This window comes from Tachyglossus aculeatus, chromosome 18 (genome assembly GCF_015852505.1).
Source record: "Tachyglossus aculeatus isolate mTacAcu1 chromosome 18, mTacAcu1.pri, whole genome shotgun sequence".
NCBI classification, from domain to species: Eukaryota; Metazoa; Chordata; class Mammalia; order Monotremata; family Tachyglossidae; genus Tachyglossus; species Tachyglossus aculeatus.
Window position 1 is genome coordinate 28,879,560 of NC_052083.1, and position 12,058 is coordinate 28,891,617.

The window sequence follows — 12,058 nt, forward strand, 5'->3', positions numbered from 1 at the left end:
CAAGGAGTTTGTAGTCCACAGGAGGAGGCCGGCAGGCATTCACCTGACCCCAACAGAAGTCTTTTTTATTTTTCTTTATGCCCACCACTATGCTAAGGTGGAATCAATCAGTCAGTGGTATCAATTGAGTGCGTACTTCTTCTAGCTTATAAAATTCCTCCTGGGCAGGACTGCTTTTTTAATTCTGTTATAGGTCCCCTAGAACCTGATCTGTTGCTCTGCACTCTGCACCCAGTAAGCGTTCGGTAAATGCAGTTGATAGCTAACATAAATTAGCTGCAGTAACCAACCCCTTTTTGACTTAAATGCCTAGCATTCGAGTTCATGACTGTCACAGAAGCAGAGAGGTATTTTCTTAACCTAGTTTTCTTATGTTTCCCAGGCCTGGATGTAAAAAGTGAAGCATGTCAGCGTTTTTTCCGAGATGGGCTAACAATATCTTTTACAAAAATCCTTACGGATGAGGCAGTGAGTGGATGGAAGTTCGAAATTCATGTGAGTTTTGAGTGTGATTTATGAGATTTTGATTCAAAAAGGTGACTTTAACTGAGAAGATTGTTATATCTTGTTGAAGATTAACTCTGTTGTAAATTGTAGAAGTGGTGTCAATTTACAAAGGAGTCCAGAATGGCTCATCTATGCCTGTGCGTGCATTTGTTGATAGAAAATGTGATTTTTAGGGAGAGAAGTGGCTCTTGATGTTGGAACTGATAAATCATATTTTTAATGCCAGACATAGGGGAAAGAAGGGAGAGGAAATTAAATGGTTCTGTAAGTTATAGCAAAAATGTCTACTGACTTTGAATAGCCAAGAGCTGGGATTTTTGAAAGATATTGAAGAACTTCTCTGGCTAATTCTGAAAGGCTGCTGGGACAGGGTAATTGGCAAATAATGCGCGTGACCCTTTTTTTAAAAAAAATCCTGGGAATTTATCTCAAATTCCAGTGTTGGGGAAGTAAGCTTCTATCCTAATGCGGCCATTTGTCTAGTATAGAAAAATAGATATGTCTTAATTTGGAGAGATTGAAAAGGAAGAGTCTTATTTTGTTTTCTAAAACTATAAAATAATGTTTTGATTTCCTCAAAACAGAGATGCATTATTAACAACACTCATCGTCTAGTAGAACTTTGTGTGGCCAAGTTGTCCCAAGACTGGTTCCCACTCCTAGAGCTTCTTGCCATGGCCTTAAATCCTCACTGCAAATTCCATATCTACAATGGTACACGTCCATCCGAAACCGTTCCTGCAGGAGTTCAGTTGGCAGAAGATGAACTCTATGCCCGTCCTCCTGATCCACGATCACCAAAAGTGTGTTTGGTTTGTTACTTGAGACTTACGATAACACTTCAGCATTTTTTCTCCATTTCAAGGTGGTTTTTTTCAAACCCTCTTAAATAAGGAAGAACCATTTAAAGTGCTGCCTTTGCTGTTTTGTTTCTCTTCGTTGTGTTCCACTTTGTGAAACGTACTTAAAATATTGTCTTAAAAGGCCAGGGTATCTTCTTATAGGAGTGATGTATTCGTAACTTCCTTCACAAGTGCTTTAGACATTAAAGTAACCGGTTTAAGGAGGACAGTAATTTAAAATGAATCTCTGTACTATAGGAAGTAATAAAGCCCTCCTCTAGGATTTTTGGGATGTGGTGACAGCATTGGGTAAAACCTGATTCTAGGAATTTCAGGGGCTCGAGGGGCTACTTCTAAGGACCAGCTTGATCTACAGGTTGCCTTTGAAGGACAGAGTTTTGTTAAAAGACAGTGAAAGCATCAGGGCAGACCATTGGGAATCACTTTTGTATACCTGAATTATAGTCTTATTAGAGTAGCTGATAACAAGGAGGAGTCTAATTATAAATAAGTAATGCTAATTTTATAGTATTGCTGAGCCCTATGCGTATTGTTGGGGGCGGTAAAAGATGATCAGATCAGACCCACACCCTGTCACCTCAGGGCTTACAGTTTAAGAAGTACGGACAGGTGAAGAAACAAGGCTAGAGTGGGGACTGGTCTGCCTTAAGACCTTGGGCAAGTTGCATCACCTCTTGGTTCCGCAGTTACCTCATCGGTAGAATGGGGGTTGAGACTGAGCCCCGTGTGATACAGGGATAGTGTCCAACCTAATGATCTTGCATCTGCCCCAGCGTTTAGTACAATGCGTGGCACATAGTAAGGGTTTAATAAATACCATTATAAAAAAGGAAGTAGAAAATTGAATCAAGGAAGTCAGCCTGTCCTCCTAAAGGGAGTCTTCTGCCTTTGGGTGTCTTAACCAGAGCATGGTGGCAGTGGGAAATTGGGCTCCAGACCAAGCTAGAGGTCTGGGGAGTGTTGTCCAAACTGTTTTTTGTTTTTTTTTTTTCCTGGCTGTGAGATCTGGATGCCACACATGCCACTTCTGACTGCCTGAGCAGCTGCATCATCATCGCTTTGGGGCTGTGTAAACATTAAATGGCAAGGCAGGATTATTAAACTATAGGTTATTTCCTCAAAAATACCTTTTCAAGTCCCTGAGGGCAGTGATCCTCAAATTTTTATCCTGCGAAACTTGACAATTTCCACAACCCACCATGGCTCTTATTAGCAAAAAACCCAACCCTGATTGTAATCTTCATTTTTCCAATGGGGTAGTTGCAGCACACAGAAGTGAAGAGACTTGCCCAAGGTCCCACAGCAGCCAAGTGGCAGAGCTGGTATAACCCTGGTCCTCTGACTCCAAGGCCCATGGTCTTTCCATTAGGCCACATGGTTCTCCGTTCCGTGTTTCTTAGGGATTATAGATGGGAATGAGCATTTCTCTTCCTCCTGGCCAGTTCTCCAAGAGCTTCTGGTGGGGGTGGGCGGCGAGGTTGGATGGTAATCTAGCCTCATCTTTCCACTTTCACATCCCTAAACCTAGAAGTGGATATCCAGAAGGGAGAGGCCAAGCTGTTCCTCCAGCAACCTCAATGGAAGTCCAACTGGACAAAGTAAAGTCTTTGGGCAAGCACCGCCTTCTCTATCACATGCCCTTAGGCTAGTCCGGCCCTGTAGTAGTAGGGGAACGTCATGGGATAGTTCCATCTCAGCCCTGGGGTTTTATAACATTGATGGGTTCCCTGCCAGTTGGGATCCCTGGGGCAGATTTTTTCCCTGACCAGGTAGGTCATTGTCATTATTCTCCTCGCCCATGCCTGCCCTTCAAAAAAGAGTTTTTATTTTGGCTCAGAGAGACACCCTGCGCTCCATCACCATAGAGGCTAGTGTAGGTCCTCTGAGCCCTGGGGGTTTTGTATTTAAATCTGGGACCGGACGAACTTGGACTTCAGAACTCAAACCAGTCTTAAAGGGTGGTGAGACAATGTTCTTCTGGCAGGTTTATTCAAGACCCAGGCTTGACATAGGAAAAGGAGCTCGTGGGTGGTAGTTGCTGGCTTTTACTCTTAACCCCATCTTAGCTTCCCCCTCACTTTGTTCAAGACCCCTAACTAAGCTGAATATATTCTTTCTCTTGAAAATGTTTCCTTTGTTCAAGTCCTACAGGCCGGAGTGTTCCCAGGGAGTCACTTGGGTGAAGTTAAAATGCCTCCAACCGAGCCTTATAAACTACATAAAATACAGTTAAGCCACCCCATTTAGGAAAGCATAGAATTTTGCTGATGTGGAAATCAAATTGCACTTGTTCCTCTTTAATAAGAACCCTCTGGAAACTCACAATATAGCAGTTAATCTTAGAGGAAGGGTCTTACAGAGCCGTAATTTTTATTCAAGTACAGTGCATGCCTTGACGTATCTTCACTAAGTTATCAATGTGAAATTGAGACAGTTTTCATCCGTACATATACTACAGGCTTCAAAGCCGTTCTCTGTATCTAAGCGAGGTTCCCGGGGCTTTTAGCCTCAAGATTTTAAGAGCTTTCCCTGTCTTGGCCCACAACTTAGTTTAGTAGAAGGCTAATCATTCAGTTAGTCAATGGTGTTTACTGAGCACCATTCTAAGCGCTTGGGAGAATATAAAATAACAAGAGGGAAAACGTCTCCATTTTGGTATTGTTCAGCTGTAAGATAATTTTTGTGTAGGGCAACCTGATGGAACGGGGGATCAGCATGGAGAAGCTCTTTCGGGCTGCAGATCTGAGAACATAGGAAGGCCCCCTGGGCTATAAAGTGGTTGTGTATTGAACTTCCCCAAGGCTTCAGGACTATGAAGCAACCCCCAGGGTTCAGACTGGGAGATGAGCCTTCCTACTGTTTTCTCGGGGAATACATGATTGATCTAATCATTTTGTAAATGTTTTTGTGTGTTTTTTTACGGTATTTCTTAAGCATACCAGGCACTGTATTAAGCATTGAGGTAGGTGCAAAATAGTCCGATTGGGCTCAATCCCCGTCCCGCCGTGGGTTTCACAGTTTTAATCCCCAATTTGCAGGTGAGGGAACTGAGCTACAGAGAAGTGTAGCTCAGTTTTTATGGTATTATGTGCTTACTATGTGCCAGGCACTCTACTAAATTAGGAGTAGATAGAAGCTAGTCAGGTTGGACACAGTCCATATCCCACATGGGGCTCCCAGTCCTCATCCCCATTTTACAGATGAGGGATTTGAAGCACGGAGAAGTTAAGTGACTTGCCTAAGGTCACCCAGCAGGCAAGTGGGACAAGTGGCAGAGCTGGGATTAGAACCCAGATTTGTTAGCATTCCCCTCCATTAGCACAGAGTACTAAAGATGTGAGAGATATATGTCCTTGATTGTTTCCATCTCAGTTTTAACCTTAGGTTTGTAATGTTTTTATTTGTGAAAGCCACCCTTAATGGAAAGAAGCCCTCTTCCTTTATGTTTTGTTCCCACTGTGTCTGAAAGCTGGTAGAAAGAGGGGACATTAGAAGGTTCTCCTTTTTCTCGTGGGCCCTTCCATTTTCCTTCTTATGGAGGCTTTTCCTGATTGATTTTTTCATTTCCCGGGGTAGTATCCTTCCAATTACCACCTCAGTGTTTTTGCACCACCTCAATCCTTCATACGCTCACAACCACCTGTAAATACTTTTGTAGACATCAGTTTACATGCTGTACTATTAAAGCACTCGCTTTTCCAGTTGGCCTTCTTTCCAGTCTCTCCTTTCTTTCTCTTTTTTTTAATGGCATTTAAGCGCTTACTGTGTGTCAACACTGTGCTCAGCACTGGGCTAGATAGGAGCTATTAAGGTTGGACATGCTCCTATCTGTAAGTTATTTTATGTCTCTCTTCCTTGCTAGATTCTTATGTTCCTTGAGGGCAGATTATGTCTTTTACCTCTGTGGTACTCTCAAGAATACAGTGCTCAATCAATATTCTGGATGATTCCTCTCTGGCATAGTCACATACAGCCGTATATACGCATGCACGCACACACACTTTCTCTCGCCCTCAGTTTCTTTTACAGTCATCCTGCGTGAGTCAGGATTATCTCAATTTATCTCTTAATTGGCTGTAAGGGCCGATTTCCACAATCCGTGCCTTTTCCTGGTGATTCCTTCATCAGCCAGAGTACTGGCGCATAGTAAGCACTTACCAAATACCATGTGAGATATCTGGAAGTGGATTTGCTACGTTGCTGCTTATCCACACACCTTTTTCTTACCTTTCTCACCTCTCCGGCAAGGTTTCTGCATCCATCTCAGCAGCTCTGCCCAAGTGCTTAGCCAGAAGTCAAAACAGTTCCCCGGAGAAGACAAACTAGCTGTGTGGTAGCCAGCAGAGTCAATCAGTGGTTTTTATTCCGCCCTTATTGTGTTCCAAACCATTGTACTGTTTGGGAGAACACAAAAGAGTTGGTAGGCACAGTCTTTGCCCTCAAGGAGTTTACAGTCTAGTCATCTAGTCTAGGAGGGTGACTTTTAAAGGCAGAAGCCGGGGATGGCCAACCCTCTACTACTTCTACACAACTCCAAGAAGCATCTGCCAGTTCCATGAGCAACTTGTTAATAATAATAACGGCATTTATTAAGCGCTTACTATGTGCAAATCACTGTTCTAAGCACTGGGGAGGTTATAAGGTGATCAGGTTGCCCCACGTGGGGCTCACGGTATTAATCCCCATTTTACAGATGAGGTAACAGGCATGGAGAAGTGAAGTGACTTGCCCGAAGTCACACAGCTGACAGTTGGCAGAGTTGGGATTTGAACCCATGACCTCTGACTCCAAAGCCCGGGCTCTTTCCACTGAGCCACGCTGCTTCTCAGGTGCAATCCCCTACCTCCAAGCTGCTGTCCACTCGGCATCCACAATAATGGTTTGAGTACTGCCCCAGCTCTCTGGAATAATATCTTGCTTCACATCTGATCTGGCCCAGTGTACCTTTCTGGGCAGCGTGGCTCAGTGGAAAGAGCACGGGATTTGGAGTCAGAGGTCATGAGTTCGAATCCCGACTCCGCCACGTCTGCTGTGTGAACTTGGGCAAGTCACTTAACTTCTCTGAGCCTGAGTTCCCTCATCTGTAAAATGGGGATTAAGACTGTGAACCCCACATGGGACAACCTGATCACTTTGTATCCCCCCCAGCGCTTAGAACAGTGCTTTGCACATAGTAAGCGCTTAAATGCCAACATTATTATTATTATTATTATCATTATTATTATTATTATTATTATTATTATTATTATTATTATTATTATTATTATTATTTGGACCTGAGCCCTGGGCTGGAAAGCTCAGAATTTGCAGGAGCCAGGCCGTCCTGTCTGCCGAGAACCACTGGTATGACAAAAAAATCTGGGAGCATGACTGGCCCCTTGCTTCCAGTTCAGCCAGAATAAGTTACTGCCTCTTGGATTGTGTTGTAGATATTTCATTCTGAGTTGAAAATGGTTTGTTTAAAATAATAATAAAATCATCAAACCTAAAGAAACCAAGAAAGGACACCAAAATGGCAGTTAATGTTGTTTTAAAGCTTGAGGCCCTCTTATGACGGAGTTGCTTAGTTGCAAAAGTAACTCATTTGTAGCTGATTTTTTGAAAAATAGTTTTCTTTCAAAAAAATTTCTAGGTGTCTATAAAATGATTTCTTTTTCCCTTAAATTGGTTGGATTTTGATTCTCAGAAATCAATCAATCAATCGTATTTATTGAGCGCTTACTGTGTGCAGAGCACTGTACTAAGTGCTTGGGAAGTACAAATTGGCAACATAATGGAGACAGTCCCTACCCAACAGTGGGCTCACAGTCTAAAAGGGGGAGACAAAACCAAACATACTAACAAAATAAACAGAATAGATATGTACAAGTAAAATAAATAAATAAATAGAGTAATAAATATGTACAAACATGTACCCTTTCCCCCTGCCCCCAAAGCTTAAAGTTTTGAACTAAAAATGCTTCCTTCCTAGATGGGTAAAGGTTGTGCTAGTTTATCATTCCAGTATTTCTGGATTCATCTTAATTTTTTTAATTTATAGTAGATCTGTGATGTTCTATTTTTGGTTATTTCAGTAGTCTTAATTATATTAACGTCTGTCTCCCCCTCCAAACTGTATGATGATTTTGGACAGGGAGCGGGTCTACTGATTCTGTTGTACTTGCCCAAGCACTTAGTACAGTGCTCTGCCCATAATAAGCACTCAATAAGTAGCATTGATTATCAAAAAATGGTCCTTTAAAGTGTCAGCATTTCAGATTAACTGGTTTTCTTTGTTTTAAGGTGAGTGCACAACAATTTATTTTGTTGTTGTTGTTGTTAAGGAGTATCTGGGATCAAGATAATGGTCTTGCAGATATTTTAAAGCAGAAATAAACTTTTATCTCTTAATGTATTGCAGGGTTGGCTTGTGGATCTCATCAATAAATTTGGCACATTAAATGGGTTCCAGATCTTACACGATCGCTTCATTAGTGGCTCAGCATTGAATGTTCAGATCATTGCAGCTCTTATTAAGTAAGTTATGCTCAAAATTCAGTATTTGTGTTACTTCAAAAATTTGATTCAGTATATGTTGAAATGTTGAAATTCTATTTCCTTGCTACAAAGGACTAAGATACTCTTAGTTTATTATTAGTGTACTGAATAAAATATATCTTTCTAAAATGCAACGTGCTACACTTTTTTTTCTTCTAGGCCATTTGGACAGTGCTATGAGTTTCTTACGCTACACACAGTGAAGAAATACTTCCTTCCAATTATAGAAATGGTTCCGCAGTTTTTAGAAAACTTAACTGATGATGAACTGAAAAAAGAAGCAAAGAATGAAGCCAAAAATGATGCTTTGTCGATGATAATCAAATCGTTAAAGAACTTAGCTTCAAGGGTTCCGGGTCAAGAGGAAACTGTAAAAAATTTAGAAATATTTAGATTAAAAATGATACTTAGGTAAGACCACTATGCCCTTAGAACGGCCATTTGCGGGCGGATCTTTTTGTTGTTGTTCTGAAACTGGATTTCTTTTACAGATTGTTACAAATATCTTCTTTCAATGGTAAAATGAACGCACTAAATGAAGTCAATAAGGTGATATCTAGTGTGTCCTATTATACCCACCGGCACGGTAACCCAGAAGAAGAAGAATGGCTCACCGCAGAAAGAATGGCAGTGAGTTGTTTGGGTCCTCTTTTCGTCATGGTCGGGGAGGAGATTATTTGAGGCTGATAATGTGGTGGTAGTAGTTTAACAGTTAGCCAGATAGGTTTGGGAATCATTCCGCCTAGATGGGGCAGCTGAAGCCCTGGGAGTAAATGAGCCCTTTGAGATGGTGGGTGTAAAGTGAGAAGAGTTGGAGACTCGGAATAGAGCCTGGATGGATGCTCACCATGAGGGATAGAGTTGAGGGGGTTCAGTTCGTTGGAAGGGCAGTGTAGACAGAATGGTTTTGTGCATCACATTGAGGCGTGATAACTTGAGAGAGCTTGTTGTGGGCAGGGAATGTGTCCACCACCAGTTCTGTTTTGTGTATCTCCCAAGCTCTTAAACTGCTCTGCACTCAGCAAGTGCTCAATAAATATCATTGATTAAGTGGAGGGGGAGCCTAAATAATGATAATAATGATGGCATTTGTTAAGCGCTTACTATTTGCCAAGCACTGTTCTAAGAAGAACAGAGGCTTCTGGGAAGAGAGGACAGTTTTGTGGCAAGGGAGAATGAAGACCGAGATGCAAAAGAGAAAGGCATTTTGGAGTTATTGGATTATACGGGGTAAAGTGACAGGTCACGATGAGCTCTTATGGGTGGGTGACTGAGGTGAGGTTAGAGATGAGAGAAAGCGGGTGGCTTGTGGGTTGCTGGGAGCCTGTCGATGAATGTTGAATACCCCAAGGGTCAGTGTAGGATAAGACAATGAGAAGAATGGAAAAAAAAAAAAGCCAGATTCTCTCAGAAAAGCAGGGCAGAGTGGTAGATGACTACACTAGTCGTAGTGGGTGGCAGAGGCAGGTAATGGGTGGGTTGGGGCAAAATGGCACTGGGGAGGGATTGTAGGAGGGAAAGATTGAGGAAAAGGCTTACTCTTCCTCCCCTTAAAAGACAGCATCACCCTGAAAATGCCCCTTGGAACACCAGCTTATTTAAACAAGGACCAAAGCTTAGCAAGTTCACAGCACTGAACAGAGGCGTCTTGAACATTCCTAGTGAAATCAAAGCAAAATGGTGCTTGAAGACACTCAACAAGAAGCAACCTTGTAGAGAAGCAGAGATGCCTAGGGGATAGAGGACAGGTCTGGGGTCAGAAGGACCTGGGTTCTAATGCTGCCTCTGCCACTTGTCTGCTGTGGGACCTCGGGCAAGTCACCTCACTTCTCCCTGCCTCAGCTTATCTATAAAATCGGGACTAAGACCGTGAGTCCCATGTGGGACATGGACTGTGTCCAACCTGTTTAGCTTTTATCTACCCCGGCGATTAGTACAGTGTCTGGCACCTAGGAAGCACTTAACAAATACCATTTAAAAAATAAAAATAAAAGCCCCCCACCAAACCCACAGAAACCTTTAACCCACACAAACACGAAGCCTCTTAAACGATTCCCAGCTGTGAAACAACAGGATCAGGAAGCCCTCCCGGCAAAGTCTTGCTGAAGCTTCTAGGTAAAATCGGGGTAAACCACCCCCCTCCACCCTCCCGCTGTAAAACAGGGAACTCTTACTGCCCATGGGCACACTGTGGATCTACATATATGATGGTGGAGTCTCAAACGACTTCAGAGCTGAGAACCTACCCAAGAAGGCATACTGATGACACGAGTGGATCCGTGCACGCCACCCGGTCCCTGTCAGTCATGTGGACACGAAGACCACGTGCTGGGCAAAGTGACCAAAGCCTAATGCCCTTAGTACAGTGCTTTGCGCACACAGTAAGCGCTCAAAAATTGTGATTGAATGAATAATGCCAGTGATGGGCAGTAGCCCAGGAAACTGGTGTAGGAGTGCATTCAAGGTTTTCCGCCCTGTGTAAGAGCCTTGCTTCCTCTCTGTTGAGTGGAAATATTTCTAGAGCATTTTACATAAAACTTTCCCACTCTATGGGGAAAATACTCATTTCTCCATAAGCAAATAGCCACCAGTTCTGATCTGGTGCGTGACTCACTTTTGGAGCATGCCAATTTTGGGAAAGAAACCGTGTATTTCTCTATTTAGGCAAATTAATTGGGAAGGAAATGTTCATTTTTCAGGATAGCACGATTACAGCTGGGCAGCGTCATTTAGTTCTCATTATTTCGAGGGGGTAGGATTGTGCAGAAGTTATTGCCCTGTGTCTGTGCGAGTCCTTTCCAAAGAGCCACAGGGTTCCGCACCTGAGGTGATCAGTTCATCTCAATTAATGACAAATACCCCAGGCAAGGCCTGCTTTCTTTACAGAAATCAAAACCCAGCATTGAGTGTATGGTTGTTTTTGTTGTTGTTGTTTTTAACTTTGCTTTCCCTCAGCCTGTGTATGGGGAAATGGGTATGGCCTATGCCAAGCCTAAGCCTCTTTCAACTGTCACTCCGGAAGTCAGTGTGGGAATTCCAGGCAGGATGGGCTGAGCTGTCAGAAGGTTCCAGAGCGTCAGTCTCTGATCTTTATTCTGGAGATTGGCTGATGGCCGATTTTTAATTCGAAAGGCCGCCCCCAGATTTTTAGCTGATGAAAGTTTATGCAATCGTGCCAGCTTTTTTTTTTCCTTTTTTCCCCCTTTAAGTTCAAAAGTTGCTGTGCCTGCATAGGTTTTGTCCTAGTCCTTAACTGGCATTTATGGTGGGGTGGGGTGAGAGAGAGAGAGATCCTAAACAGTAATCAGTCAATCAGTACTGTGTTTTTGAGTGCTTACTTGTGTGCAGAGTACTGTACCAAGCACTTGAAAGACTAATCCTGATACAAATACACCTGAAAGTTGGTCCCCTAATGCTGCCACACAATAAATGAAAGTCTTAAGGAGCAGATATCCTTTGTGCAGTGAGGCCAGAAAATAGGTAATATATTGGCATCACCACCTTGCTTCAGTTTTTGGTGAGAGGGGAGAATGAAGACTACTGCACTTCATTAAATCTGCCCTTCACTTTTGGAGGCTGAAAACATCCGAGTGAGAATGGGATTGAGTCTCTGTCAAAATGTGTTATTTGTCTCTTTCCTGAAACCCAGTCTCTGTCTTTGCTCAGAGAATTATTGTGAAGCACATTGCTTTCCTAGGGGTCCCATCTTAGTTGCCACTCTTTGTATGTGTCTAGAAGCTCTCTGTGGGCAGGGAGCAGGTCTGTTGTATTCTACCAAACGCTTAATACAACGCCCAGTAAACACCGGTGATGATCTAAATGTGAGGTCATGGACAAATGTGCAGTTTCCCACTTGTCGCTTCCCTCCTTCTAGAACTTTCATTTTAAGGAGGTTTTTTATGAAGGTGGTGATTATATAGAAAGGCATCTTTATAACATGGACAAGGGCTACCACTTCTTGATCTAGTGTTGTGTTTTCCAGGATCACTTCAGAATTTGAGGGATCAGAATGGGGACTTACCTTCAAATAATCACGAACTTGGGAAACCCAGTTAAAAAACCCAGGATCTGGATTTAAGTGAATGCTAGGAGGGATGTAAAAAACCCCCACCTAGTTCAGCCCTGGAACCCTAGCTTTCCATGTGAGCCAT

The 12,058-nt window shown here is 42.8% G+C and overlaps 1 protein-coding gene across 3 annotated transcripts in view; it reads left to right on the top strand.

The window, feature by feature from the left end:
- Positions 1–12,058, top strand: part of USP9X (ubiquitin specific peptidase 9 X-linked) — a 137,966-nt gene that overhangs the window by 56,468 nt on the left and 69,440 nt on the right. For all 3 annotated transcript variants that reach the window (XM_038760063.1, XM_038760060.1, XM_038760061.1), the window contains exons 5-9: positions 383–495; positions 1,092–1,310; positions 7,771–7,886; positions 8,067–8,318; positions 8,399–8,537. In XM_038760063.1, the coding sequence (XP_038615991.1) occupies positions 383–495; positions 1,092–1,310; positions 7,771–7,886; positions 8,067–8,318; positions 8,399–8,537 (839 nt within the window). The remainder of the gene's footprint in view (positions 1–382; positions 496–1,091; positions 1,311–7,770; positions 7,887–8,066; positions 8,319–8,398; positions 8,538–12,058) is intronic.